A 15,577-nucleotide genomic window follows, 5' to 3' on the forward strand; every position below is an offset into this window, starting at 1 on the left:
CGGGGTCCTGCCGCTTCACGGCACCGTCCGCACACGATCAGCCCCGACGGGGGGCAGAAGCCCCCAGCTGGCTGGCCGGCTGGCACCAAGCGAGCACGGGGGGTCTGCTCGTGAAGCGAGGCGTAGCGCGTGGCGTCGGCGGCTCCGGGCATTGGGATGCGCGGCGTGGGGAACGGCTGATGGCGAGCGAGCGCCCACTGCTCTCTCCTCACCAGCTGGAGCTGCGCGGCGTGACGCTGGCGGAGGGAACGGATGATGACGCGGACGTGGAGTTCCTCGCGGAAATCATGGACATCAACGAGAGGCTGGCAGATCCTGAAGACAAGGCTGGCTTACAAGAGCTGGAAAGCTTAATTGCAGGTAAAGTTTATGTGATGGGAGACTGTTTTCCACAGTTTGTGCTGGGGAAAGATAAGTTCAGAGCAGAACAGGCGTGAAGAAGGGCTTCCAGGACGACCAGGGGAAAAAACGTGGCTGGTTGGGCCAAGCACATCTCGGGGAGGGGTAAGCAGGAGGAGACATCTGAGCCCAAGGACATGAGCACCAAACAGACGGGTTTGGATGTGTCCCGGGCACCTCCAGATTCTCCTCTGTCCCATGAATATACATGTGAAGGGTACACATTGCGAACGCGAGAGCAGCTGCGGCTGACACTGAGGTACAAAGCCAACTGCATTTTCTTCAGCCAAATTGGGAAGTAATGCAGGACATCTCGTTTGCCCTCGAGGAACGGAATGTGTTTACATTAAGCAAACTGAAAAGCACCTTATTTCAGCTCTGATGCAGCGGGGCCCACAGCGTGTTGTAACCCCTTTCATTTCAAAGCAGATGTTTTTCTGTAGAATTTATCGAGCCAAGATTACTTTTGACAGCAAAATCCCCTGCACGCATTATCATGAACAGACTCGTAACTAACGAATAATGTCTTCTGACTTTCTGCAAGTTTAGTTGGAAGGCTCCTGATGAGTTTGGCAACAAGAAGTAGGAGTCGTGTAACCTTTCAGTAATGATGTAAAGGTAGTGTTGCCTATAAAGAGATGGCTCTTGGCTAGAGGAGGTTTTGGGGGTATTGTCAAAGCAGAAGCTCAAGAAGAGCTTAAAGAAAACAGTTGCAATACATCTGTGTAGCTCCAGGCAGTGCCAGGCTGAGACGTGCTTCACACGCGCCACTTCTGAATTGGAAGCAGCGTCACCACCTGGGTATGCACAGCTGGCTCTGCCTCCCAGCAGGTTGGCAGCCACTTAAAGGGGTGTACTTGGCACCACATTTCTCTTGGGAGCTAGCAACATGTGTCAGCATGGGGCTGCCTTGAATCAGGTAGGCATGTCCTTTGGAAAAGCATCTGGAGACCAGTACTGTGTAATGCAGGAGCCAACACTGGATAACCTTGGAAGTCTGGTCTGGCCTGGCTTGGTGGTCAGAGTGTGCGACAGCGAAACGTTCACTGGACTTCATTCAGCATTAGAAGTTGCTTGTTGACCAGTTTTTGAACAAACTAAGCATAAATGATGCTTCTGATAAGATAACCGCAAATAAGGTTTGTTTGTTCGTTTGTTTTACAGCTAAGCAAGAACAACTGATCACAGACGTGAACCAGGCTTTTGAAAGAGGTAACTCTGTCAGTTCCAATTTAAAACTATGCTATTTTGTAAGTGCTAGAACACATTTGCTGTTGCCAAACGTGTTGTATGCTACAGAACATGTATCCGCTGTTCTATGGAGAAACATCTCATTTCTGAGTTGAAATTCCCTGTTTTTAAGCTAAGACTCCTATACAGAGGTCTTGATGCCCCGTTAATAGTACATCCCAGCAACTGAAAAATAATCATTTCCAAGCTGAAACCGAAGACCCATCGCACTGAACACTTCAGTTTTATTTCATTTTAGATGATCTTCAAGAAGCCAAGAAGCTGCTAGCCAAAATGAAATATTTTGCAAACTTGGAGGACAAGGTCAAGAGCAAGAAGATTCCATCTTGATATCACATTCTTAAGCACTGAGAGATGATACAGCTCTTAATTTAAAAAGTGACTGTTTCTGATTCAGTAATTAAAAGCAGCACAATAGCGTGCCTCTTGATTTCTGCCATGTAGTAAGTCTCCAGGCAGAAGGCCTGCGTGAAAGATCCAGTACCTGCCTTAGCATCAGTTGGAAACTTTGGCAGGAGGTGTAAAACTAGTCCAGACTCAACAGCAGCGTGTAAGCTGTGGTAGGTGTTTACAGGCGAGGAAATGAAAAGTCAGTGGAGAACATAAATGATGATTGTAAGGAATTAAGAAATTGAGTCTAATAAAATATGAAGGTGTGTTAATGGTTAATTTAGACTTGAGGTAAAAATGCTGGCTGGACAGGCATGGAAATGAAGCACAAGGCTCTTTCAGAAAACAGGTGATGTACTCAAAGTGAGGGGTGCTATCTTCCACCTGTCTTGGAAGAAAATAAATGTATGGGGATGAGAGAAGTGTGCATAGATTCTTACTAACCAGAAACCAGACAGAGTCAGATGAGCTACGCAAAGGTTACCACACAACCGGAAAGCTGACAACTTCTATATTTTGCTGACGCACACTAGATTGATTTCAACTAGAAATCTAGAGGATTTGTCTAATACCCTTAGACATCCCCCTAATACACTTGAGCAGTAGTTTTTAAAAAATCATTTCGTTCTTCAGGTACTCAAATGGTCTGTTGCTTTCATTCCAGTGGGAGAAATTGGATGCGTCTACGTTGTGCTCTTACAAGAGTAGTGCTGTGTAGGAAGAATATCAAATAGGCCAGGACTTATCATTTGCATTTGAAAAAAAAAAAGTGTTATCCATTGAGTATTTCAATTAACAGATGTTTGGTGTGGCCATTATGTAATGCACAAGGTGCTAGTCTCACAGCATAAAGGCTATATTTTGTTCTAATTCTTCCAGCCACATCCTTGTTCAGTGCTGGTCAAAAACAAGCTCTTCCTATTACTTTGCATCAGGAGCTAATATGTTCAGAATGTGAAGCTGGGCCACACGATCCAATGAAAGTACCACAAAATTTCCAATAAACCAAAAATCGACTGAGGCGGGTCACCAGGACCTATTTTCATAAAGACAACAGCCATACCTTTAAACATTTTTATTGAATTGTCTTTTTTGTATATAGTATTGTATACACATTTTTTAGTTTCTTATGCTACTTCAGCAAGCTTCATCTGTCTTATAATTATATTTCACCTGATGATGATACTACTAGCTGCCTGTAAATACAATATTTCAGCATTATGTTTCGCTGTCTAATTTATAAAACCACTTGCATATCATTCTCATTAAAGTGGCTGCCTTACAGCCAGGAAGTGTAGTATGCACTCTAGAATTCACTGTGGAGCTGTATTCTGTCACACAGCTCCGGTTCCTGTCTTTTGCTTCCAAAATTAAGCCTTTGAAATTCCCGCTTGATTTCCAGGAAAGATTTGTTCTTTGTCTCGGGTATAACAAAGAAGATGAAACTAGCAATGAAGGAGCATTCCAGTAAAAACACTACAAAACAATAATGCTTCAATCCATTCTGAAAATAAAACAAAGGATAGCTGAGATTAATTTAAAAAAATTCAGCATCACTTTCCCAAACATGAGATTAAAGGAAAGGGTCAACTCCCCCTTGTTGCCCATATTATCAGCATGTAGTATGGTTGGTAATTTCTTAATTTAGTAACGTTCAAGCTGCTTTAAGATGCAAACATCACTGAGGTACAATACAGCTGACCTATGATAAACGTTTTTTTTAGCTTTAGTGATTTCACTGTTCTACAGTAGCATTCTTCACATCTGACAAATGGAAGTGGCTGATCTGTTTGGAAATGATAAAATAAGTTCTACGCTGGTTGCTATGTAGACAGACGTTCTCAGACTAGGGTTTTACAATCTGATTTCTGGTGGAGGTTCTTACTCAAATTTTCAGCAGTAACTGTTCATTGCATATGTTGACTTACTCCACAGGAACAAGAGTGACAACTGGAGTTATTAGACCAGAAATAGAAATTGTCACCTTGTTTTATCTTCACTAGAATAGGCAGAAGCTAATCCCTAAGGTACAACCTTGCCCTAACTGAACCAGAGGCATGAGCTTTTTTAGGTAACAAGCTATGCCATCAGATGCTAGGAATGTACTGTTTTATCCACTAAAATAATGTTTCTTGATCAAAGAAGCTTTCTATTCTAAGTGGTAGTACCCAACTGAATTTGGGCAGTTAAAGGTGTGAAAAAAATAAGTAGTAAACTCTTTGTTTACAGGTGTCACCTCTTTTTGACCTAACAAGCTAGCAGCAGCAAGACATGCTGTTAGGATACATATATATCTATATAGAGAGAGAAAGACACACACACACACACACAGATAGATAGATACAGAGAGACAGGAAAAAAAAAATAAACCACCTGGAAATTGGTGCTTTCTATGCAGCCATATTAATTTCTATTTAACAGTCTTTCCTTGTGGGTTTTAATGTTTGTATACATCTGAAATGACTTGCCCTAGTAAAAGTGACTGTGCCTAATAATATTCTGTGAAAAGGGAGTTTGTACTCACCTCTAAATGGTAGATACTATATAAGGAAAAGCATTTTCAGCATCTGGTGGGGTCCATGAGAAAAGGGCAAGTGAGTGCTGGTGCGACAACTAAGAGAAGACAGTATAGGTAATGAAGACATACCACTATAAAAGGAAAGAGCATTCCAATTGTGAAGAAACTCAGCCAACTAATGGATCCTCCTATCATGTAAGCAGCGGGCCGTGAAGACTGTGTAAATAATTCAGCAACCAGGGTATTTGTTACACCACCTGGAGGGATTGATTAAAAAAAAACAGAACAATTTACTGTGCAGATTTTGTATCTTCAGGGAATGTTTCAAAAGTGCAGGGGAGAATAGTAGGTGCTTACCTATGTGCCATGAACAGACCTAAACATTACATGAAAAAAATCTAGAGGCTCTTGTTTAAAAAAACCAAAACAAAACAGTATTTTGAGGGGATTCCTCTCGGATACCTTGATCCAGAAGCTGATACCTTTATTCCTGTTAGGTGGTACCCTTTTAGAGAAGAAGCCCTGTTGAATTCAATGGAAACTGCCCAAGGAGAAAGGTGTAACTCAGCATGAGTGATATGCCCTTAACCATATAACGATCAGCCTAATTTCTGCTTCCTATGTGGTTTGGCTACATTACATATAAGGATGCATTGTAACGATTATTACAGTACTCTCTGCTGTTCTAGTGAGAGGAGAACACGTATTTTAGCTAGAGCTTCAGCATCTTTTATGTGGGGGGAATCTGTCTGCACAACAGGTGGCATTGGCTTTTCTTTTTTTAAGAGATGTGTTGCAGGTTATTTATAAAGACATATTTTCTAACGTGCGATACCTGGTCCCAACCCAAAGCTCAGGATGAAGGCAAATATGGACGCCAGGCTCAAGTAAGGTACCCAGGAGTACAGCTCCTGAAAAGAGAGCGTGAAAAGTACATGATTCAGATTTCAATCATCACACCTTAACATTTGGCTTAATAGTCAAATGTATTTAGGGGCTGAACCTGTAAATGACCTTCTGAATCAACAGAAATGTCCTGAATTGAAGTAATCATTTCTTTCAATTAAACTAGTGTCTCAGAGAATGCGTAATGTGTTTTTAAGTTCATCACTGTGGCTTGTTACCTGTTTACTGTAATTATATAAATTGCAGAGACGGTTTTAAATGCTACATCTAGCCTTACTCTGCTGTAAATTATGACAGGACAAGCCAACCAATCACCATTAATTGATAATAGTCAATTTTTTAGTATTATCGTGGTAATCTTGAAAGCAGTAATGTAACACTGGGCAGTTTCACAAGGGTAGCAGTCCCATTGTTGGCAGTATTTATAATTACTAGAGTCAGGTTTTTTCCATGGACGTCATTATAATCAAGTTAAAATTCTACATTAATTGCTACCTTAACGCCTGTATTTTTATCACTGTTTATCCTACAGCGGAGTCCTATGGTCCCATGGGCCACTCACTAGCTTTCTAGATGACATTCAGCATTCAGCCATCATGTACAAGCTTTTTAATCATGACAGTATAGCATTTATTTACAAAAACAGTCATGCTTTGTATGATGATGAAACATCACATTTATTAGACGTGCAAGAACTAAGCTGTACTATATAAAGCTGGTTTTCTGGGGTGTTTCTTGTACTATACCAGCAAGGAAGGGAAGATGGCCTTTTTTCACAGGGTTAGCCTTCAGATGGAGTCAATATCCTGACTGAAATTTTTGCCTTCAAGTATGTGAGGTTCTTATGAACTGATTTGGGTGGGACTTTTATTGTTTTTATAGTTACATTATCATAAGATTTCTAAAGTCACTAAAATGGACTCTCATAGGAGTATTTTTGAGGGAAATTTATTTCCAGGCTCTGGTTTTGGGCAGCGCACACTGCTGCTATGTGCACAGCCCTGCTTTTTTTTTTAGGTGTGGGTTGTTTTGACCCCGGGGTCAACCTCCCCCTCTCCCCCCACTACAAATTAGTAGCGCAGGGAATACCTGTGTGCGCGGCACTGCATACCGCACATCCACGCTCATTTGGGTATGCCCTCAGATTCCTTAAAAGTCTTCTGTGTAATTGCTGGATGGCATTGCACTCTGGCAGTCGCATCCAGTTAGTGATTTTAGGAGGATAAACAGAGACCCCTTAAATTAATATTTTCAAAAGCCTGCCTGCTTTGTTGTTTAACGTATGCAACTCCTACTGCTTCCCTGGTTATTAAGAAATATTCATCTCCAATTTAAGATCTCCACTCTCCCCTACTCTCACAACTTCTCAAATGGAGACAGTGTCATAGCAAGATCCCTTTGTACCTGATATGTCAGGGAGAACGTTAACACAATGCACCAAAATGTCATCACGGCATATCCTCCAATGATAAGAAATCTTCTCCCCATGTAGTCAATCAGTAAACCCTGTGGACAAGATAGCACGCTCTCTGTTAAGAACACTGATACTTAATGCTTGCCACGTTTCTCTCTTGTCTACCATTAAAAATAATATTGCCCAGTGGCAGAAGGAGAATGCATCACTTACACATGTGAGGGCTGTGAGGCATTCACAAGCTCCAGTACCTAAGGTCACGTATGGAATATTTTCCTGAGGAATCCCAGCTTGTTTAAAAACATATGTTGCATAGAAATAAATCTGAAAGAAAACATCAATAGGGCTGTGACACTTTGAGTGGGCAATGACATCAGCAGCAGAAAGCCAACTTCTTGTACTATCCAGTATTTGAGTAAATTGTACATGGTGACTTACGCAAATCATGAAAAGACAAAGGAAATCTATCGCTTCATGTCAAGGTACATGCAGAGCACAACCAAACCCAAAGGTGGTTGCTCAAAGGGACAGGAAAGAAGCTCAGTGATCAGAGGCATAGCTTGTAGAAATATTGGGATTATTTATGCAGTGTGAGAGAAGTTTGTAGATATTTTTAATTAAGGATAAGCCTAAAATTATTAATAGCACTCTTAGCTCCAAAAAGCTGATGCGTTCCTATGCTGACTTGAGAATCACAGTTACAGAGGAATTACAACTGAAAAATCTTTGCACCCGGAGCAGTGGGGATTTCACACTTACAGCATTTATCCCACTGAGCTGCTGGCCCATAGTCATCACAATCACCGTGATGAGCTGCCACTTTATGCTGCGATCAGTGAACAGTTGCCAGGGCTTCTTTGGCTTCTCACCGTTTAAGGCAAATTGTTCTCTCTGTATATCTTTCATCTCTGTTTGGTAGTGCAAAAGACCATGAAAGCGCTTCAAAGCTAAAAAGAGAAAAGGACAGTGATATCTGAAAGTGACCCTAGGCTTTGTAAAATCAGCTGCTCTCTGATCCCTGTGTGACCCGACTTTTGTAAGGATGCAAGAAAGACTGGGATTTTCAGAAAACAAGCATATCGCTCTGAAGAACGCATGTGAACATAATCTATCTGAAAATGTTTTTTCTACGTGAAACTTGGTTTTCCCACGTTCGTGTGCGAGCTAAAACAAACCGTCCCAAATATCTGAAAGGCGAATACTGCGTACATCAGTCTTTTGTTACAGCCGTGTTCCTGTTGTTACAGCAATGGGACATGTTGAATGTACTACCGTAAACAGAACAGATTGCTCGTTAAGGAAATACAGACACCATCAAGAGTTAAAGTAGCGAGGTGGAAACTTCTGCGCTGAAGGTCATGCTCATCTCCAAAAGACCGTAAATCAATTTCCCCAGATTCCTCAAGGTTAAATAAGCTACTGATTAAGGCCACGCACCAGCCTGGAATGCATCGTGGTGTCTACAAGAACCAGGAACTACTTTTCCCAAACTAACCCTTAAGGCACAAGACAAGCCCCAAGTATTTTTATTTCAGTTTGTGGAATGGCCATTTGCTAAAGATCCTTGGCAGCGGGATGGGGACAGCTGCTGGGTACAGAGGAGCTTGCTAGCCAGTTCGGCAGTGCTACTTACCAACCACCTGAGTGGTGCTGCTGTATTTCTAAGCCACAAATTAAACTCCCAACCTCCTCCATGAATCAAATCCCCCAGTTCACAGGGATTTTCCTCTTAAAGATCCTGTTGCATCGCTGATCTGCATCTGGTATTTTTACTCTCCGCTGCCCATCCTATTATGCACTTATGATGTCCAGCAATCTCCCTGCTATGGGAGGTCTTGCTGGCTGCCTGATGGTGTGGGTTTCCAGCTTCCCCAAAGACAACTTTATAATCATTAACTCTCTCTGCAAGGCCTGGGTTCCTCACTCCCTTCTCTCAGGCCTTGGGGGACAGCTACAGCAGTTTTTTCTACCCCCTTCCAGGCAAAGTGCTGTAGGGAAGAAAGTGGGACAAAGCAGAGAAAAGACTGAGCCACTGCATACAGTTGGGGAGAAGGGCACAGAGACAGCTTGAGCTACTGGTCTCTCAGCTCCTTGTCTCCCCCATTCTTCTGAGAGGAGTGTCTTCTTCCTCTCCTTCCTCTATTGAAAAGCTTGTTCTGAGAGGAAGATGGAGGGCTCTCCCTTCTGCAGCAGTTCCGATAGCCATCCCTTTCCCAGGGCTTGGGAGGACAGCCAGGGAGAGGTGGTTTTCCTCATACAGGGCTGGAAGTCAAGAAGGCAGCCGTTTCTGACCTCCATCCAGTGCAGGATGGAGGGACCCAGGAACCGGCCTGGGACCTGGGGAGGCCGGGCAGCGGCTGGAAGGAAGTGGGCAGGCAAGCTGGGTGATGTCAAGCGAGCTAGCTACATCCCGTTCTGAGTCTGCTGGGAGAGGCACGTGCCTGGGAGGTTTCAGGGTTCACTGAGAAGACATGGGATGTGGTAGGGAAATGAAGATGAGAAGAAAAAGAGCAGTCAAATATATTCATCCTGTGGATTGAGAGCGATAGGAAAATTGCAAAGGCTGTAAAACTTACCCTTGGTGCACTTTATCTCATCACCTCTGTCAATCAGAAGATACCTTGGGCTTTCAGGAAACCAGGGGAGGAACAGAAGTTGGGCAAATGCAGGGAAACAGCTGCTGGACAGCAACAAAGGCCAATACCTTGCTCCACCAAGTAATTCTCTGGGCGTAGAAAGAAAAGGTTGTTACTGGATGATCACTGTTTCAGAAGCTCAGTAAAAAGGGGGCACCGATCCCAGGGGACAGGTCTGCCTGTAGCAAACGAGGCCCATTTGTTGTCAGCTTCAGCAGAGGCCACAAATGAACCGGGTGGGGAAAATCAACTCCCTCCTCTCCCATAAAACAGAGCCCACCCAGACAGATTTGAGCCCCATCAGCAAGGGGGAACTGCTTTGCTGCTGCCTGTGATCTAGCCATTTGGACACTACACAGAGGCTGTTGGCCTGCAGGTCAGTCAGGCCAGTATCTTCCAATAACATTAAATGCAGCATCTTTATTCATGTGTGAGAGTAATGGAGTACATTTAAGTTTCAGGAATTCATCCCAACTGTTATACCTGGGGCCTGTAGTAGGATGTATTTCACACAAAGTGATGAGGTTTTTTAATGCTAAATGCAATTGTGCTCCAAACACTAGTAGCTGATTTAAACACGTTAAAAAACTAAACTACCTAACACGGCCACATCTCCCTTGGACCCTAGTAAGCTGTGCTGTAGGGGTGTAAGTAGGCACTGATGACAGTCTATGCCTATAGTGAGCAGTGAGGAAGAGGAGGTCCGGAGGCGGGAAGAAAGGAAAATAATGCGGAAGTCGGAGGGCTGTAGGCACTGGAAGTGAGAAGCAGCACACGTTCTGTGCCAGAGGCAACCGATATAACAGCTGGAAGCCTCTGGTAGACTTAATGAAAGAAGCTTCATTTTGGTATATTTGGTATCATCAGGTACCTTTCCTGCACGGAAAGGATGTGCAAGTGATGGTGGTTGTGCTGCAGTAGATAAATTAACATTCCTTTGTTCTCAGCCCCACTCTTGTAAGCCACAGGCTTCCTCACTGGTTCTGTTCTGCACTACAGCTCTAAGGCCTGTGTAAGAATACTAGGTGTCTGATTTCCAGCACGGGCTGTGCCTGGCCCGAGTAAACAAAATGCGTCCATGTGGAGGCACTCAACTGAACTCATGCAAGATGCAAGCCCTTGTTTTTTAGCTGATCGATCTGTCAGAAGAGAGAGATGAAAAGAGCAGTGTTCTGCTCCTTTCCCTCTCCAGAGAGATCTTTGTACCTCTGCAGATAACCGGACCTTGGTTACTCTTCAGAAATCATATCATGGCAGTGAAAGATGGTATTCCTAACCTCAGGCCAATGATCTGTCCTGTCAGAATCCCTCCGGTCAGAAATATGGAAGAGCCCATGGCCAGAGTACCTCGGAGATGTTTTGGAGCAATTTCCCCCAGATACAGTGGCTGTACACAGAGGCCGATACCTATAAATAAGAGAGGAAGTGTTTTCCTGTTTGTAGATTAAGACTTTTCAGCTTCTGACTATAGTAAATGACCTTGTGTGCAGCCTCCAGGGCTGCGCTCACAGACACTTTGTCTTGTTGCCAGGACTATGTTCTACTTAGACAGTGGCTTCAAAGGCCCATGAAACCCTGTAAGTGAAACATTGACTTGTATTAGCTTTTTAGCACTTTGCAAATGCTTTCTCTGTCTAGTTCTACAACCTCAAATGGCGTGTGAAGGATCTTCAGACTTTCTTGCCTTTAAAATGGGGGGTCAAGCTCTCTGCTGCCATAAAGAGCGACTCATTGAACAAACACTAGCCGTTCACCCCGTAAAACGAAGACTGGCCTGGCTGCCCGACAGGTTTTCTACATTAGACTCTTCGGCCATTCCAAACTCTCCCAGCCTCGTTTGGTTTTCCTCTTACACTTTTCTGCCCAACAGGTAGGAAAATCTACCCGTCCTCATCTACCCCCTTCTCAGTCATCTCTGCTACCTGGTCTGTGCCCCGGCTATTGCTGAACTTCCATGACCAGTGCTACTCTGACCAGTCTTCACTGCCCAAGTGTCCGAGCAGAAGCCACTCTCTATGCCCTTATTACCAAGATAATTATTGTTACGACTCAGCCAATACTATAGCAATAGAGTCTTGTTAACGTATGGATCTTGGTTGGAAAATTGTAGCTGGGCAAAAAAAGAAAAAAAGTCTTGTAATTCTAAATCTCTCCATTAATCTGGCAGTGTTTCAATTCCAGTTTATATTTTAGGAAACTTACTTGTCTCCATGCCTGTAAAGCAAATATAAATTTACACCACTACCTAAAGGATCAGCAATAAGAATAATAAACTATGATAAATAGCATGATTACTAAAGTGAGGAACAGAAATTCATTTACCTGCATTTATGCCAATCAAAAATCTGCCAACAATCAATAACTCAAACAATCCTGCTGGAAAACTAATCCCCATTAAAATGGAGGCCAGTATTGCTATGAAATTGTTCACCAAAAGAGCTCCTTTTCTAAATGGAAAAATAACAGAAGTCACAGAAACGTTAAATATTAAAAAAAACCTTTATAATAGTAAGAAAAAAATTAATTTAAAAGATACATTACTCACTGGAAACTGGGATAGCTAACACATGCCTGCTTTACATAAAAACAGCACTTAGTTCTAATCTGATGCTCATATGCCAAAGAAATCCCTAACAATGTATGCATGTATTCATGCACGTGAAATATGTATATTTATTCACATGCAATATCTACATGGAGCACCTGCAAAGCGTATAGAAGCTATGCAGCACGTGTGTGTTAATGTGCAGGCTGTACAACGTATTGCTTTCATCTGTATGCGTGTAGCATCTGTGTCGTGCGCGGAGATGTAACAAGGAAACAGGGCACTCAGGGCAGCTGCGACACACAGAGACAGTGGCAGCTTCTGACTGCTGCTGGTCTGGTTTTGCATCTGTTATTTTCTCCCCCTCACCTTCAAGTCAGGGCCAGGACTTCCCCAGTCCCCCTTCCTTGGTTGTGCTACCGGTTGCACGCGTGTGTTATGACGTGTAGAGCGCACGTATACTTTATATAAGCTGCAGAGCTTCAATTGCAAGTAGACGTTTGATAAGAGGAACTGGACTCAGTTCAGGCTCTTTTCCACGCTCATGTGACTGGACACTAGCCGGGAGGACACATCTCTGAAATACCATGTCCCCATTCCTTGGTAGTGATATTCACTTCTGTTTCTAGTTATGTAACTGAAGAGTCCTTCAGATAAAGTACATTTTCTCAGAATTCTTTCTTTACATCATTTTGCAATGATAATGGATGGAGGAAAAGGAAGTTGGCTAAGTTTCCATTTTCTACCCACTTTCCACAGATGTGTATAACTTACCTGCCCAGCCTAATCGCCATGCTGCCTCCGATGTGAGCTCCACAAAGACCTCCAAGGGAAAATATGGAAGCAGTGACAGACCACAGGAAGGTCAGCAAGTCTGGGTTAAGTTCCATCTGGTAACGACTCCTCCAAGTCTCATTTAGGAAGTGGTGTATATACTGCAAGTGCAGAGAGTGGCAATTTAAACATCATCATTAGAAGCAACTGATCGCTTACCTGAACTTCTGAGGTTCTCTTCTCAGAGCTGACATGGCAAGAGGGAACATCTCACTGAATATCAGCCGTATATCCAGACCGAATTATTTTAGACAAAAAGTTTACTGGTTAGCAGAATCCTAACTCACTAGTGCAGCCAGAATATATTCTCTTTACTTCCAAGGAACTGCTGTGAATTGCTGCTATTATACCTGATCTTAGAAGGGATTGTATTTAAGTGGTTGGCAAATGATCCTTCTATATATTGCTCATAAATACCTTTGAAAGCCTTCAGAATCAAAGGTGTGTATGCATAATATAATCCCACTGATTTGTAGGTAAAGCTCAGCAAAACATGACGATGACCACGTGGCGTTCATCCAGTTCTTGAAATATTAGTCCTAAAAGTTGCACGTGAGGTTTGTGATTCGAGTCTGGGGAATAGTTTTGGGCATGGGGCTAAAAGCTAGAAGTTCAAGATAACAATAACTAATAGCTCACACACAATTCAACTGCCCAGGGGCCAATACTGGCTTGTCCCTTCCCAGTCCTTGATCCATCCAGCTTTGAATGTGTCCACACTTCCCATTGAAGGCAGCTCCACAACCCCAACAAATTTGACTGTCAGGAAGCTGAGCCTGATATTCAGCCTACCTTTTCCTTTTTTGCATTTGATCCCAGGACTTTCAGTAATGCCGTTTTATGTCACCTTAAATACTCTCACTCCCTTCTTGGTGTTTACAGCCTTCGTGCGTTTATAAACTGCAATCCCATACACTTGATCAGTTTGTCAAAGTAAAATGCAATTCTAAGCTCCCTTTTACTGCTGCGTGCAGTGTTTGCCACTGGCCCTAGTAGAACCACACTAATGGAAAGACTTTGCCTTCAGGCTTTCTGAATGTATGTGCCTGGGTAATCAAGGGGGTGCTTCCAGCCTACAAATGCTTCCAAGAGCAGAGTCAGTCTGCTTTCTGGAATCTCACTCCTGCGCTGTTTCCAGCATGTGACTTGTCCTTTCACAGTTAGCTTATTTTCACCATCTGAAAAATCATGAAATGCTACAACAAATTAATTTTGCACAGATTACTTGGAAAACACTCAGCTGACAGCATGAATTCCCATCCAAAACTTTACAGAATCAATCTGTCCTGATTCTCTGTGAACTTTCTACTGTAAGTCTGGAGGATCCCAAGCAGATGCAGGGCTGATCCAATCCCCTTCTTAAGGCAGCATCATCCCGTGTGCGTCTAAACCGTCCTAGAAAAATGTGTCTAATGCACACTTAGAGCTTCAGTGCGGCGGAGCTTCCACCACGCGACATAATCTGCTCCAGCTCTTCGCCACCCTCAGGTAAAGAGCTCAAAGCTCTTCCTACTATCTAACCTTCATCTCCCTCATTGCAGTTTCAATCCATCACTTCTTGCCCTGTCCTCTGTGGGCAGAAACAAGACTGTGTTGTCTTCTCCTTATAACAAGGTGTTTTTGTTTCTGAAGGCTGCTAATCTCTCCCCCAATTTCAGCCAGTCCAATAAAAGATATTACCAAAAAAACCCCAACCCCTTGCTTCTCGCATCAAATCCCAATCTTCCCTGCTCTAGACTAAATACATCCAGTTCTTCCAACCTTTCTTCACCTGCCACGTCTACTGTGGAATCGCTCAAGTTCCTCACATCCTTCTTGAAGAGTCGTTTGTGCCTGCAGGGCTCCCCCGGGCCGGAAATTTGGCAGCTGGAAAAGCAGTGGCAGCATTCATTGCCGCAGCTCCCAGAAAAGTGGCAGGAGCCAAGGCAATCAGTGCTGCTGCCGCACAACGTCCATCCCTGTGGGCAGCCCCACAGACCCGATGACGCAGCTCCGCAGCCCGGATCTGGCCTGTGGGGGCTGAATCAATTTGGCACCCTGATGTAGACTGCAGCTCCTTAACTTAATACCCCAACTGTACTACCTGATGAAACACGTTGTTGCCTATATGATCTCCTGTCTCTCTGAACCAGTTAGTGTGTAAAATACCACTCTGCCAAGGTATATCCTATCGCCTGCTCTCTTCTCTCTGCTAGAAGTCTGTGATTACTTGCTCTTGACAAATCCATGGTGTTTGTTATTTATCACGCATTGTCCTCTAGATGCTTACAAGCTGATTGCATGATTATATTCATCAGCAGCTTTCCAGGTATCAAGGTCAAACTGACCAGTCTGTATCTCCCTGGGCTTTCGCTTTCCCTTTTTTGGGCACTATATTTCCCATTTTCCAATCTTCTAGGACCTCACCCGACCCTCAGGGATTCTCCGAATTTGTGCCCCGTCCTCGTCATGAGTCACAATAAGCCAAAGGCCTCGTGCTGCTCCGACTGAAGGCACCATGACATTGCCATCGGTTTCAGCGAGGCAGGATGTTGCCCAAAATGCACAAGGACATTGGGAATAATGAGAGGGTGACTTACCTGAGTGGGTGCATTAATAATGGAAACATTGTATCCATACTGAAATGTCCCTCCAATTCCGATTGCACACACAGTCAGAAAGAGAGTCCAGCTGGGGAGCTAGGG

The 15,577-nt window shown here is 43.5% G+C and overlaps 2 protein-coding genes across 2 annotated transcripts in view; one reads left to right on the forward strand and one right to left on the reverse strand.

The window, feature by feature from the left end:
- Positions 1–24: 24 nt before the first annotated feature.
- Positions 25–3,286, forward strand: HSCB (HscB mitochondrial iron-sulfur cluster cochaperone). The gene is made up of 3 exons (XM_014518648.2): positions 25–360; positions 1,564–1,611; positions 1,889–3,286. The coding sequence occupies exons 1-3, from the start codon at positions 180–182 to the stop codon at positions 1,978–1,980; spliced, it is 321 nt and encodes a 106-aa protein (XP_014374134.1). The 5' UTR covers positions 25–179; the 3' UTR covers positions 1,981–3,286.
- LOC102386707 (solute carrier family 2, facilitated glucose transporter member 11-like) overlaps positions 2,498–15,577 on the reverse strand; it is a 16,839-nt gene continuing 3,759 nt past the window's right edge. The window contains exons 2-12 of the mRNA XM_014518642.2: positions 15,473–15,571; positions 12,834–12,994; positions 11,837–11,961; positions 10,792–10,921; positions 9,455–9,603; positions 7,638–7,825; positions 7,092–7,202; positions 6,869–6,970; positions 5,394–5,469; positions 4,688–4,815; positions 2,498–3,544 (exon numbers count right to left, since the gene is read on the reverse strand). Coding sequence (XP_014374128.2) covers positions 3,347–3,544; positions 4,688–4,815; positions 5,394–5,469; positions 6,869–6,970; positions 7,092–7,202; positions 7,638–7,825; positions 9,455–9,603; positions 10,792–10,921; positions 11,837–11,961; positions 12,834–12,994; positions 15,473–15,571 — 1,467 coding nt within the window. The 3' untranslated portion in view covers positions 2,498–3,346. The remainder of the gene's footprint in view (positions 3,545–4,687; positions 4,816–5,393; positions 5,470–6,868; positions 6,971–7,091; positions 7,203–7,637; positions 7,826–9,454; positions 9,604–10,791; positions 10,922–11,836; positions 11,962–12,833; positions 12,995–15,472; positions 15,572–15,577) is intronic.

The sequence above is a fragment of the Alligator sinensis genome, unplaced genomic scaffold (genome assembly GCF_000455745.1).
Source record: "Alligator sinensis unplaced genomic scaffold, ASM45574v1 scaffold628_2, whole genome shotgun sequence".
In the NCBI taxonomy this organism is placed as follows: Eukaryota; Metazoa; Chordata; order Crocodylia; family Alligatoridae; genus Alligator; species Alligator sinensis.

What these genes read in the sequence shown, in the direction of transcription:
- HSCB (XM_014518648.2), top strand. Translation starts at nt 180, where the DNA reads ATGGCGAGCGAGCGCCCACTGCTCTCTCCTCACCAGCTGGAGCTGCGC. An exon ending in GCTGGAAAGCTTAATTGCAG is followed by an intron (nt 361 to 1,563) that starts GTAAAGTTTATG and finishes TTTGTTTTACAG; the next exon opens with CTAAGCAAGAACAACTGATC. An exon ending in GAACCAGGCTTTTGAAAGAG is followed by an intron (nt 1,612 to 1,888) that starts GTAACTCTGTCA and finishes ATTTCATTTTAG; the next exon opens with ATGATCTTCAAGAAGCCAAG.